The sequence below is a fragment of the Schistocerca gregaria genome, chromosome 2 (genome assembly GCF_023897955.1).
Source record: "Schistocerca gregaria isolate iqSchGreg1 chromosome 2, iqSchGreg1.2, whole genome shotgun sequence".
Taxonomy (NCBI): domain Eukaryota; kingdom Metazoa; phylum Arthropoda; class Insecta; order Orthoptera; family Acrididae; genus Schistocerca; species Schistocerca gregaria.
Window position 1 is genome coordinate 401,212,030 of NC_064921.1, and position 14,866 is coordinate 401,226,895.

Genomic DNA, 14,866 nt, shown 5'->3' on the forward strand with positions numbered 1-14,866 from the left:
CAATTCGCTGCAGATCCTCCTGCATTTCAGTACAATTTTCCATTGTTGCAACCTCTCGATACACCACAGCATCATCTGCAAAAAGCCTCAGTGAACTTCCGATGTCATCCACCAGGTCATTTATGTATATTGTGAATAGCAACGGTCCTATGACACTCCCCTGCGGCACACCTGAAATCACTCTTACTTCGGAAGACTTCTCTCCATTGAGAATGACATGCTGCGTTCTGTTATCTAGGAACTCCTCAATCCAATCACACAATTGATCTGATAGTCCGTATGCTCTTACTTTGTTCATTAAACGACTGTGGGGAACTGTGTCAAACGCCTTGCGGAAGTCAAGAAACACGGCATCAACCTGTGAACCCGTGTCTAAGGCCCTCTGAGTCTCGTGGACGAATAGCGCGAGCTGGGTTTCACACGATCGTCTTTTTCGAAATCCATGCTGATTCCTACAGAGTAGATTTCTAGTCTCCAGAAAAGACATTATACTCGAACATAATACGTGTTCCAAAATTCTACAACTGATCGACGTTAGAGATATAGGTCTATAGTTCTGCACATCTGTTCGACGTCCCTTCTTGAGAACGGGGATGACCTGTGCCCTTTTCCAATCCTTTGGAACGCTTCGCTCTTCTAGAGACCTACGGTACACCGCTGCAAGAAGGGGGGCAAGTTCCTTCGCGTACTCTGTGTAAAATCGAACTGGTATCCCATCAGGACCAGCGGCCTTTCCTCTTTTGAGCGATTTTAATTGTTTCTCTATCCCTCTGTCGTCTACTTCGATATCTACCATTTTGTCAACTGTGCGACAATCTAGAGAAGGAAGCACAGTGCAGTCTTCCTCTGTGAAACAGCTTTGGAAGAAGACATTTAGTAATTCGGCCTTTAGTCTGTCATCCTCTGTTTCAGTACCATTTTGGTCACAGAGTGTCTGGACATTGTGTTTTGATCCACCTACCTCTTTGACATAGGACCAAAATTTCTTAGGATTTTCTGCCAAGTCAGTACATAGATCTTTACTTTCGAATTCATTGAAAGCCTCTCGCATAGCCCTCCTCACACTACATTTCGCTTCGCGTAATTTTTGTTTGTCTGCAAGGCTTTGGCTATGTTTATGTTTGCTGTGAAGTTCCCTTTGCTTCCGCAGCAGTTTTCTAACTCGGTTGTTGTACCACGGTGGCTCTTTTCCATCTCTTATGATCTTGCTTGGCACATACTCATCTAACGCATATTGTACCATGGTTTTGAACTTTGTCCACTGATCCTCAACACTATCTGCACTTGAGACAAAACTTTTGTGTTGAGCCGTCAGGTACTCTGTAATCTGCTTTTTGTCACTTTTGCTAAACAGAAAAATCTTCCTACCTTTTTTAATATTTCTATTTACGGCTGAAATCATCGACGCAGTAACCGCTTTATGATCGCTGATTCCCTGTTCTGCATTAACTGATTCAAATAGTTCGGGTCTGTTTGTCACCAGAAGGTCTAATATGTTATCGCCACGAGTCGGTTTTCTGTTTAACTGCTCAAGGTAGTTTTCAGATAAAGCACTTAAAAATATTTCACTGGATTCTTTGTCCCTGCCACCCGTTATGAACGTTTGAGTCTCCCAGTCTATATCCGGCAAATTAAAATCTCCACCCAGAACTATAACATGGTGGGGAAATCTACTCGAAATATTTTCCAAATTATTCTTCAGGTGCTGAGCCACAACAGCTGCTGAGCCCGGGGGCCTATAGAGACATCCAATTACCATGTCTGAGCCTGCTTTAACCGTGACCTTCACCCAAATCATTTCACAATTCGAATCTCCGTCAATTTCCTTCGATACTATTGCACTTCTTATCGCTATAAACACGCCTCCCCCTTCACTGTCCAGCCTATCTCTGCGGTATACATTCCAATCAGAGTTTAGGATTTCATTACTGTTTACGTCTGGTTTCAGCCAACTTTCTGTTCCTAGTACTATATGGGCGTTGTGACCGTTTATTAATGAGAGCAGTTCTGGGACCTTTCTATAGACGCTCCTGCAGTTTACTATTAGCACATTAATATTGTTATTCCTTGTTGCATTTTGCCTACTCCTGCCTTGCCGCGTCTCAGGAGGCGTCTTGTCGGGCCTAGGGAGGGAATTCTCTAACCTAAAAAAACCCCATGTGCACTCCACACGTACTCCGCTACCCTCGTAGCCGCTTCCGGCGTGTAGTGCACGCTTGGCTAAGACACAGTTTGTCGCAGTCGGGGACGAAATGATAGGAAACGTAGCGATTTATAGATCACAGACGTAGCCTAAAGCTGGGGAAACAGTTTCAACGATAAGTGTTTCACAACGCACGGTCCAATTGGAAGTGTCCTCCGACCTGTGAATTGGTTTAACCTACCAGTTACAGGAAGGCTTACAACTTAACGTGGGCTCCAAACCGCGCTGAAGCTTGGCATTTTTCTTATTCACAAAGCACTGCCAGAGGTGAAAGACTCTGTAAGTAACAGAAAAAATTCTGGGAGAAACCGGAGATACAATCCTGACCCATTAGATTAGCACTTACACACTTATTCACTTAGCAACCGAGTTGCGAACACCTACGGACATAGGATGATGGAAACCACAATAGGCACATCAGCTGAAGAGAAATGAATATTTTTGAAAAGGAAAATCGTAGAAGTTGCCCAAGTAAGTGTAGGTACAAGGGAAGTAAATACGAGGAAACCTTCAGGTAACAAATTTCAAGTAATTCAAGTAATGGATAAAAATTTCTGGGAAAAAGACAGAAATCCAGCAATGAAAGTAAGTAGGTGGTGCTCGGAAGCTAAAACGAATTTGCTGAAGGAAAAAAGTGAGCAAATAAAAAAAGAAGCGGTCGTCGGAAGAGCAGATTCAGTACAGAGGAAAACTAAAACAACCATCGGTTAAATTGAAAGCAAATTTGTCAACATTATGAGTTCAAAATAAACGCAGACGTGATAATGGATAGGTACATTAAAGGCCTCTACGAGGATGAGGAACTGTCCGGTAACGCGATATAAGAAGCGATGGGTGCGGATTAGGAATACAGGGAATCTCGTGTTAAATACAGATTTTGAAACAACTTTGGAAGACACGCAGTCAAATAAGGCAGAAAGAAGGGACAACATTCCCACTGAATTTCTTCAAGTGTGTCAACCAAACAGCTATTCAAGTTGGTGCTTAGAGTCTATGAGTCTGGAGACATACAGTCAGAAGTTTTGAAACAGTATCACCCTCACAGTATAGAAAGGGCAGAAATGTAAGAGAACTACCACACAGCTAGCTTGACAGCTCTTGCATCCTAGTTGCTGAAAAGAGTAACTTTATTGTTTTATGTAACCTGGTAAAATTAGAGTCATTAAACCCTCTCTCACATATAACCAGACAGTCTGCATAGTTTTTATTATATTCATTATCAAACGCATGTAAAAAGTTACATCTAATACAGAACACAATATTCATAAGCTATTACTGCATAAACAACTCAGAAAACAACAAAGAATGGAAAGTACGAATAAAACTGAATATCTGACAGATGTTCAATTTAGCGTTAGGAAAGCTCAGGCGTCAGGCAGACAGGTGGGTCGTTTCCATAGCTAAAGGTGTCAAGATTTAAGAAAATCAGGATACTTTCTTAGGATTGGTCAACTAGGAGAAGTAACGACAAATCATAAATTGGTGCAAGATATTTTTAAAAAACTAGAGATAAGTTATGGGAAAAGACGGAGAGTATATAATATTTACAAGAACCAAGAGACAATAATAATAATCCAAGGGCTCAGATTAAAAAATGCGTGAGGCAAGGATAGAGTATTTCTTCTCTATTGATTAATTTACACATGGAGAAGCCAAAAATAAACGAAAGGTTTACGATTGGGATTAAAATCAAAGGTAGAAAGAAATCAAAAAATTCGCCGACGTTATTGTTACCCTTAGTGAAGGTGCGGATGAATTACAGGACTCGTCGCGTGGAATAAACTGCATATTTTGCACGGAATGTGGATGGTGATCAAAGCAAAGGGAAACTAAATTCATAGGGGAAAGCAGAAATGACACTAGCGATAAAGTTAAAATCAAAAATGGAGACTATGAAGTAGACGAAGTGAAGGAATTGTTCTATCTCGAAAGCAAAATGACACACAACGTATTAAGAGGCTATAAGGAACAGATTGGCATAAGCAAAAAGGGCAGTCCTCGATAAAAGACGCATATCAAACCTAGGCCTTAATTTCTGAGAAGGTATATATATGGAACATACACATTTCATGGAAGTGGTTCGTGGACTGTGGAAAATTTGAGAAGAAAAGCAAAGCATTTCAACTTTTTTTATCCTACCGTTTTCAGTTACGTGTAATATTATGTTGATAACTATCGCTTTGGAACTGTCTAATTACAACTGAATGAGAGTAATTTTTCGCGTCATGCGTAATTCGACTTTATTATTTGAAAGACATATTGAGTAGCCTGTAATACATACATATTTGTGATTTACTATCCGTTTTACATATTAGACATTTTAAATTAAGATTATAAACAGTCTTTCTGACTTATGTGTGGTAATAATAGTGTAAATTTCTACTTACAAATTTCAAAGACGCTGTTGTACGCGATTTTTTGCTCTGTTTTAGGGCTGTTCTTCTTATGATTATTGCCATTCGAAAATTCATTTGCAAAGCATTAGTGAGCACTCATTTATTTCGTGTTATATTTTCGATACCATAATAAAACATAAACAAATCATGTACACACACACACACGTCCAATGTGTAAAACTAAATAGTATAAACACTGGCCGGCCGGGATGGCCGTGCGGTTCTAGGCACTATAGTCTGGAGCCGGTCGCAGGTTCGAATCCTGCCTCGGGCATGGATGTGTGTGATGTCCTTAGGTTAGTTAGGTTTAATTAGTTCTAAATTGTAGGCGACTGATGACCTCAGAAGTTAAGTCGCATAGTGCTCAGAGCCATTTTTTATAAACACTGAATATGACTTTCAAATAATAAAAGCAAAACGCGCGTGGCATGGAAAATTCATTTCATTCATTTGTAATTAGACGGATCCAAAGTGATAATTGTCAGCATAACATTTGAGATGTGTTGTTATAGAAGGAAATTGAAAATTAAGGTGACTGATATGATAAGAAATGAGGAGATTCTGCACAGTATCGACGAGGGCCGGAACATACGGAAAACACTGACTAGAAACGGGGAAGGAGAGTAGAACTTCTGTTAAGACATCAAGTAATAACCTCTGTGGTGCTAGAAGGAGATGTGGGAGGTGAAAAATGTAGGGGAAGACGGAGATTGGAGTGTACATAATAAATAATTGAGTACATTTGTTGTAAATGCTTCTCGGAGTTGTTGAGTTTGGCTCAGGAGAGGGTCTTGGGGAGACCGCATCAAAGCAGTCAGAAGGCCTATGGCCCGACCCTCATTCCACTACCCCTACCAAACCAGCCCGGCCAGCCGCGTGGTCTAACACGCTGCTTCTAGAGCGGGAAGGCGTGCAGGTCATCGGCACGAATCCGTCCTGCGGATTCGTGTCGAGGTCCGGCGTGCCGGCCAGACTGTGGATGTTTTGTAAGGCGGTTTTCCATCTGCCTCGGCGAATGCGGGCTGGTTCCCCTTATTCTGCCTCAGTTGCACTATGTCAGCGATTCATCTCCAAGTACGCGTACACAATAATTACTTTAACAGTCAAACATCTGGGGTTACACTCGTCTGGTATGAGGAGTTCCCAGGGGAATCCGCTGGGGACCGAACCCTGGGTTCGGTGTGGGGTGGCGGTGGGGTGGGTGGGCTGCTGTGGCCTGTTGTGGAGTTGTGAACCATTGAGGGCCACGGCGGGACAAAACCTCTACTTTGTTCCTAGGTCCCCCGTTTAATACACACAAAAACTGGGTATGTGCGACAGGCCGTGATACAGTATTTCCTGCTGTGCCGTGAGCCAGCATGATGTACTGTTCCCTTACTCACCGACGACGTAGATGCAGCCGTGGTAGGCGACGCAGGAGACGCCGCTGCGGCGCGAGCGCATGGGCCGGATCAGCGTCCACTGGTTCACCGACGGGTCGTACACCTCGGCCGTGTTCATGCACTCCTGTCCGTTGAAGCCGCCCGTGATGTAGATGCGTCCTGCACAGACACCACACTCGCCGACTGCGTTAAGGCCTCACGCGACACGCAAAGGGCTCAAGTTTCTATGTTGAGCTGAAGTTGGCGGTGGGCAGATCAATTTCCAAGTCGTGGTCTTATCTACCAAGAAATCCCTTGCGGCCGGGCGAAGTGGCCGAGCGGTTCTAGTCTGGAACCGCGCGGCCGCTACGGTAGCAGGTTCGAATCCCGCCTGGGGCATCGATGTTTGTGATGTCCTGAGGTTAGTTAGGTTAGAACTACTTAGAACTAAGTTCTAGGGGACTGATGACCTCAGCACTTAAGTCCCATAGTGCTCAGAGCCATCTGAACCAAATCCCTTGCGTGCGAGGTCTCAAGATCAATCATTAGTAAGGCTTATTTGAAAGTGTTGCCTTAACAATAAAGACAGGAAAAATCTTATCTGCTAATGACTCACCATGAGCATCAGAAAGGCTACAGAAAATGACTATTCGGGAGATGCAGAGGTCAACCTTCTATGGACATCAACGACATTCAAGAAATGTTCAGAACAAACAGTTAGCTTGCGCCATGAACTGATTATGATGAAGTTCGGTTTGTGGGGCGCTCAACGGCGTGATCATCAGCGTCCGTACAAGTCCCAATTTTTTCACAGTCCATTCTGGCCACTGTCACGAATGATGATGATGATGATCATGAAATGACGAGGACAACACGAACACCCAGTCCCGGGGCAGAGAAAATCCCCAACCCGGCCGGGAATCGAACCTGTGACCACGCGATCCAGAGGCAGCAAGACTAGCTACTAGACCACGAGCTGCAGACGCACCATGAACTCCGAATGAAAAATCGCACGCCGCAATGATCACAAAGTTCGCACCATCAAGATCGAAGGCGAGCTCTTTGGGAGCTACAAACCGCAGGCCGTTCATCTAGGTATCCTCTCTTAAGCAATGCACATAGAGTCATATTGGTGTAACAGAGTGATCAGAACTGATGCAATTTGATCTCATGCAACCGAATACTAAACAGTCAGTCGTGGAACTTATCGTGAAACTGTCTGTCCTTTAAAACGTAGCTGCAGGTATTGCGATAATGTGTTTTATAGGCACGAAAAAAATAAACAAAAACAAAACAAAAAACAGAGGCTGCAATTTGTCTAATGCTATGAACTGCAACATCACACAGTTTTCAGGACTTATAGTGTGCCCTAAAGGACTATGATTTTTATACGCAGCTAGTGGACAAAAGGAGAGCTCATACCATAGTTGTAGGTAGTTCTCTTACGCCAATTTTCCCACTTTTGCTTCCTGTGACGTAAATATTCCCTACCGCCCTTACAAAATCATGCACTCGAGAAATAATCGTAGGGGGCAGAGCATATCCAACTTCTCGCAGGACAATAAATAACTTTCCAACCAATTTACCATTCAGATTAACAGCCGGCATGATTTTAGTTGATCTTGATATACCTTTCTTGGTATCTCTAATTTCCAGGGTTCCTTTCACACGCATTTACTCTTCAAATCCTGATTGGTAGACGTTGAAAACATATTCCTTGCTAATCGATAGGATAAGTTTGTTTATCTCATCTGGAAACTTTAGGGCCGATTCCGCAGTTTACACTGCATCGTCAAGTCGACGCTTTGTTTGAAATTTCGTTTCTTATGTCTTCCAATTTTACAGCACTGTTTGAAGCTATACAGCCATCTAATACTTCTCTTGAAATCACTGTAATCTATCGTACGTTCAATATGATGTGCATAACGCAGTAGGTCACTGTCAGAACATCCAGTATACTGTATCGAGCATCCTTGAAATGCGCAGACACCAGTTTTTCTTATGCGCTACACGGTCACAGTGCTGCAAACGTATTCCAAACATGTTTATAATTGTCTTTTTGTTATGCTGTGGATGATATTCCATATACATAATTATGGTTAGTACCCGCTTCTTGGACAACGATTTTCATTTACTACTTTTCACTGGGGACGGAACTGGTGGCTCCCTGCCTGACGAGTATCATGAACTACATGTTTCAATAACACTTTCACTTCTTAAACACGTATCGACAGTATTGTACTACCCATCTACATTGTCCGTACTGTAGAGCATATACGACACCACACAGTCCACTGATTCATCTTGCAAAAACGCTGATACTTCATCTGCCACTTCTTTCTCACTTCCTTGCGTTTCTTTCTGACGAAACGTCAATTTCGGAAGATATAATGCAACGTTTGCTTTCTTTCTGGTTGTCATCTGCAGCCAATACTGTGGTTGTACGGTAGGTAATATGTACGAACTTGCACTCCAGGCATTCGCTGTCAGCAAAAAAAAAAAGTACTTGAACACATGTCTGCTTGTCCTCTTGATGAAAACAGGTCTCCATTCGATGATTCCATTAATGTCCAAAAATGTATGTACTGCTGGTACCCAAACCAGCGTACGATTTCGTTGCCTGCATGCTCATCACATACTTATCCCAAAAGTTCACGTCCCAGCGTGTAGGTTGTATAAAAGGGTGTGTGCGAGGGTGACCTATAATTAATAGCGAAAACTGACACGGGTGAACGTACTCGATAAACGAAGCAAAAACTTTCCATTAAATACGAGTCCGCAAATCAGCTGATTGTGAGACAACTACGTATGTGTGCTTACGAGCCGCAACTTACTTAGATATGAAATATTTGTACTAAATAGTACAAATGCATTTGAAATGTATGATTTTGGATTAAGGTCCCATCTAATCTGGCTCAAATTTCGTCCATGACTGATGGTCGGTGAATGTGTTAGATGCATTTTCCCCTGTAATATTTGTTTATCTATACTTCCGTAAGTTTTCGTTTATTAAAGAAACAATCACAGAGTATTACATATTACAGGTGTAGTAATATCGTTGTATTTTTATCAAGGGATTTTTACTGAAGCAAAACATAGACGGCTTAAGGATGTATAACCCAAGCACATGTTATATGCTTCATTGCTAACCGCCCACACATGAGTATTTACGTTCTGAAATTGTTGCAAGAATATACAACAAACATCGCTCGACGCATATATTGTATCCAGTATTTGCATTTGAAATTAATCAGTCTTGGATAGAAACAGCTATAAAACGCTGAGGATTAAAATAGTCGAATTGACTGTTTCGATGAAATTTGGATGTTTTGTATGCTTTTCGTATCCTATTGTATTTCAACGATATCCTAGAGTGAAGTAAATGAGTAAGAAAATCATGTGCAAACTTCATGAATTTACCATTTTTTACGAAAAGAAATGAAACAATAATCAGATGTCTTGTGGCTCAGGGATATATCACCTTCACTTGAGCGTTTCAACAACAAAGAAAAAAAAAATACGTCGACATATGTAGAATTTAACCTCACCTTGTTACGCGGCTACTTCGACAGCGAATTTATTCACATTAAAATACTGCAGATCTTTGTTACATGATGTATTCGCTGGCTAATTATAAATCTTAAGACAATTTACGTTTACGCATAGTGTGTTCTTTCTGCGTCTGTCCCTTCGACAAAAATCCTGCGAAATTTTCCTCCCTTATGGGCTACAAAGAAGCAGCCGAAAGCACAAGATTGGAGCATCAGTTCAGTGGAAACTACGCTACCTGACAAAAAAATTTAAGTATGCCAGTGTAACTTGTAACTTCGTACTCGTACTCGTACACACCATCGATGAGTACGTAGAGGATTAGATGATGATGATGATGTTTGGTTTGTGGGGCTCTCAACTGCATGATCATCAGCGCCCATACAAAGTCCCAATTCTTACGCAGTCCAATTTTTACACAGTCCAATCTAGGCATTGTCACTAACGGTGGTGATGAGGATGAAATGATGAGGACAACACAAACACCCAGTCCCCGAGCAGAGAAAATCCCCAATCCGGCCGGGAATCGAACCCGTGACCCCGTGATACAGAGGCAGCAACGCTAGCCACTAGACCACGAGCTGTGGACTAGAGTATTAGAATCGCGATGCTCTGTGACAGGTACAACGACCACCAGAGTGCATTAGTGTTGTCAGTGATTAGTTCTCGCACAAGTCCTGGGATGGTATGTATGGGGCGTGAACAGCATCAGAAGTTGCGTGATCAGTGTGAGGGATACAGAGAAGCCGCGTGCTCGGGTGAGACAGTGTTATCAGCACCTGAATTTGAAAGTTGTCTCATTCTAAGTCACCATTTGGCAAGCTATTTGAATAGAGCAAAATTCATTTTCGTGAGGCATTCGGGTGTGACACTGGTCCGACGTTGGACTGATGGGAACGAGAGGGCAGGCATACTCGTCGTAAAGGTTTCAATCGACCACGTGGTATTTTGCACCAAGAACAGCGTAACCCCTTCACATCTGACATTGCCATCCGAGAACAAGTTACGGACTCCCAACAATACTGGGGGTCACTCAGTACAATTGGTCAGACACACCAATTAGTGAATTATCATCCCATGCGTGGGCTACCGTTAACATCCCAACACAGACGGCTGCGTTTGGAGTGGTGCCATGATGGGGAAGCATGCACTGCTGATGAATGACGTCCACTGCATTATTCAGCAATGGATCACACTTCTGAAGTGCCGCTGATTACCGACGACGGCGACTACGCCGGCGACCTGCAGAGAGCTCCTATCGTTCCAGTGTTTTGAAGTGTGATGTTAGTCCTGGCGTAGTGTGAGAAGCCATTTGGGATGACTTAAGATCACGGAAGGTAGTGATCGAGGAAACACTAAATTGTACAGTGGTACGTCACGGATATCCTGCGTCCTCATTAACTGCCTCTCAGGCGAAGGTATAGTGATGTCTTTTTTCGATTGAACAATGCTAGTCCACACGTTGCACGTCTCTCTATGAACTGACTGAGTGATGTTGGGGTTCTCCCGTGGCCAGCAAGATCCAAAGATCTGTCCCCGATAGGGCATGTATGGGACCAGCTCGGACGGCAACTCAATCATATTGTCAATATTCAATACACCAAGGACCAATTACAACAGCTGTGGTGCAGGTTATCTCTGGAGATGATACAGCAGCCATATCACTTCGTCTGAAACTGAGTCAGTAGCATCTTACTGGGGAGTGGGCTCGTAAAAAGACTCTATTTTGTAATCACTGACATAATACCATACATCCTCTCAACCCGTGAAGTTTCATTTCGTCTCCTCTCCCACTTTTGGGTGCTTCCTGGTTTTTTCAGGCCGTATTTACAGCACGTCTTGTACTACACACCTATGAAGAGGGTCCACATGACGGGAAGAGTCACGTGACGGGACTTCGGCCAATCACGGACTGCAGACGAAGGCGAGTGAAGAGGAAAAAGATGGCCCTACTTTCCCCGTACAGAAGTGTCATCGTTACACCTGACGACGCAACTGGTTGCTCTGCTAACTTCTGAAGAACAATGCGATTGGCCGCAGAGCGGAGTTCAGGCAGGCTTCAGCAGTGAAACAGCCAGCAGCCATCAGAACCGTCATCGCCGTGATCCTTGCACTGTATTCTGACGGACGTCACCACTGCCGCCTCGTTCTGTGGCTCCTCCACGGACTCCGACTCCATTGGTGGTGCTTTGCCGACCGGTGATTAATTTTGCAAATGTATGGACTTTACAAAACTAGCCTGCTTGATAGACTCTAAATTTTCTCCGATTTTATAAGTGTTACTATGGTCTGACAAGGTAAAGTGATGGGTCCGGAACTGTATGAAAAATATTTCTTGTCCGGCATTTCAATTCTAGAATTATTTTGTGGTTTACCTGGGGGAAAGATCCATTTTTGTTGTGTGTGTACGTTGAGTTTGTAAATAAACTAAACCTATCCAGCTGTGTGTTGATTACTTGCTGTGGAACTCGGGAAGAGTTTAAAAAATACTATCCGAACACACATTAAGATATAGCACCGTGGTATGCGGCGGTCGCTCATGTGTCACGGGCATCTCCAGCAGATACAATGAAAAGTCAGGGAATGGGAAATGTTTGCAACATTCCGTAGGCGCCCTTACGTATCCCTGTTGCGGTTACAAAATTACAAAATTTCGTTTATAAAACCAACAGTACCTAGTTTTTCGGTAAGGCTACATTTATTAGTTACAGAATTAAAAGTAACTGCGAACACTAACTAACTGAAAAATAACAATGTTGACTTCAGGGATATGTTAATGCGTAATTAGTACGCAAACGAGTGGTGTTGATCCGGAGTCTCAGAGTTAGGGGCACATAAACATGATCTGAGGCTACTTTGGTAGTAACTCTCCCGAGGTTAAGCGCTATTCACGTGGCGTCCAAACTCTTTGGCCCTTGACAAGAACTGCACCATGGATAGGGGTGTCGGAGGAATTACTGACACGAACGAGTTTTGGCATGTCGGTATTCCGCCTAGAGTGAAAGCATAATTATTGGAAGAAATCGGGCTATGGAACTGAAGCAATGGCTTCAGGCTATTAGTGAATCAAGGTACTTCTGCGCGAGAGTCTTACTGCAGTAAGTTTGGTTGAAAAGACAGCATTTTATTTAGTAGAATAAAGTTAAGTTAAAGGCGTAGGAGGTGTTACATAACATTAAATGGGATATAATGAGGTTAACAGAAGAGCAGCGAAAAATCTAAAACCAAGTAGAATTAAAATTAGGATACATGTTGTACTAGGCAGTAGAAGATAAAGAGGGAAATTCACATGTATGGTTTGCTATAAACAACAAGACTGAAAACCATATTACATATTTTGAAGCTATTTCAGATAGAATAGTAACATTTGTTTCAAAAAGAAATTAAAGATCAGTCAATGGAAATCGCTCATGTCTGCGCACCAAGATGTTCACATTCTGGCGAATAAGTGGAAGATCTCTGCGAAGAATTACAGATGCTGATAAAGGACAACAATTCTCAGCAGAACATGATAACGTGGGATTCTAATACCAAAGTGGAGCAAAAATTAAAGAACGAGTTTTCATTGACAAACTGGTGTGGTACCGGAAATGACAGAAGTCAAAACTTCAATTAATTTTCCCTTAGCACTAAACTAAGAATGAAATTTACTATCTTTTATCAAACAATAATGAAATGACGCAGGATCTTTAGAATTTCAAGATGGAGACAATTATATGGTAAAACATACACAGAGCTTCTCCTCTGAGTGAGAAAATGTTTTGTTGAGAGCGAGTTTCATGTGAAGAAACGACCAGTACAATAAAATAAAAGAAATCGGAGCTTGCATTGGAAGATTAAAGTGTTCATTTTTCTCGCGTACTGTTAGAGAGAGGAAGGGTAGAGAAACTTTGTGAAAATGGCTCAATAAACCTGACGCTTAAGTGTGAATTGCAGAGTTGTCATGTACAAATAATTCATCAGGAAGGAGATCCGAAAAGTAGACAGTAAGATGCCTTTGAGAATAGGGAGGTTTATGAGATTAGATGATGCAACAAGATAGCATCTTCTAAAATAACCATTGCACATACATTAGACGAAAGAGGCAGTTATTTAAGAAAGTATTTAGGCAAGCAACGAAGAGCAGGTTGGTATAAAGAAAACAAAATATCAGAAAGAGCAACGAAACTAGCAAACAAAAGGCGAGAGTTTCAAGCAAACGTTAGTAGGAGGATGATAAAATATACTGACCATAATAAAAACATCTGGAAAAATCTCCGAGAAGAAGTGATAAGATAGAGTGAATATTTGACAAGAGAGATGATTCGAAACAGTTAGAATACGGAGGTAGCCCCATAAGTTGATTTCAGCTTTTTTTTCTGTCTGGAGGAGCCCTGATAGGCGCTGTTCTCTTCACAGCACTATGGTAAACCACTTCTCAAGCGACGCCGTTACTGAATCATGATGTGCTGTGCAGTTGTGTTTGGGGAATGTTCAATGTGCATCTACCTTAATTTTCATGTGTCCTAGGAACTGTAAGTACTCTTCGCGTTAGCAATTTTTCTTCACTGCGTGGCATTCCCTGAATAATAGTGTTTCATAAGGTTCAATTTACTGTATTATGCAACTACGAGGATTGGAACTTAAATAGTGGCAACTATTTATTCACAGCCGATAAAAAAGAGTTACATGTTTGCACCTGTTACTGTCCTTCAAAGTAGTCACCAGCGTTGTGTGGCACCCGCTGCCAGTGATGTGGAAGGCGTAGTATACCGTTAGCAAAGCCTGTTCTGTTGATGGTGCGAATGGAGCGGTCTAAAGTTATGGTGATCCTCGTGTACGACTGTGATGGTGTTATCCTAATGCATTACGTTCCTCCACGGAAGACCATCAATGCACAGTATTACTGTTCGTTTTCGGAGCATCATCTGCGACCAGCTTTGCGAAAGAAGCGGCGACACTTTCTGCGCAACCCACCCACCATTTTGCACGACAATGCGCGGGCGCATACAGCGCAAGCTGTGGCTGCTCTGCTCGATCGATGGGACTTGGAAGTACTGTACCATCCACCAAACTCCCCGGACTTAAGTCCTTGTGACTTTTATTTGATTCCGAAGATGTAGGAACCATTTCGTTGCATTTGCTTCTGGACTGTTCCACAGATTCGACAGGCAGTAGACCGCTCCATTCGCACCATCAACAGAACAGGCTCTGTTAACGGTATATTACGCCTTCCACATCGCTGGCAACGGGTTCTACACAATGCTGGTGAGTACTTTGAAGGACAGTAACAGGTGCAAACATGTAACTCTTTTGTATCGGTTGTGAGTAAATAGTTGCCACTATTTAAGTACCAACCCTCGTATTTTAGTTATCCT

The 14,866-nt window shown here is 42.5% G+C and overlaps 1 protein-coding gene across 1 annotated transcript in view; it reads right to left on the reverse strand.

Moving 5' to 3' along the window:
- Positions 1-14,866, reverse strand: part of LOC126335797 (kelch-like protein 10) — a 193,469-nt gene that overhangs the window by 66,776 nt on the left and 111,827 nt on the right. The window contains exon 9 of the mRNA XM_049999261.1: positions 5,982-6,140. Coding sequence (XP_049855218.1) covers positions 5,982-6,140 — 159 coding nt within the window. The remainder of the gene's footprint in view (positions 1-5,981; positions 6,141-14,866) is intronic.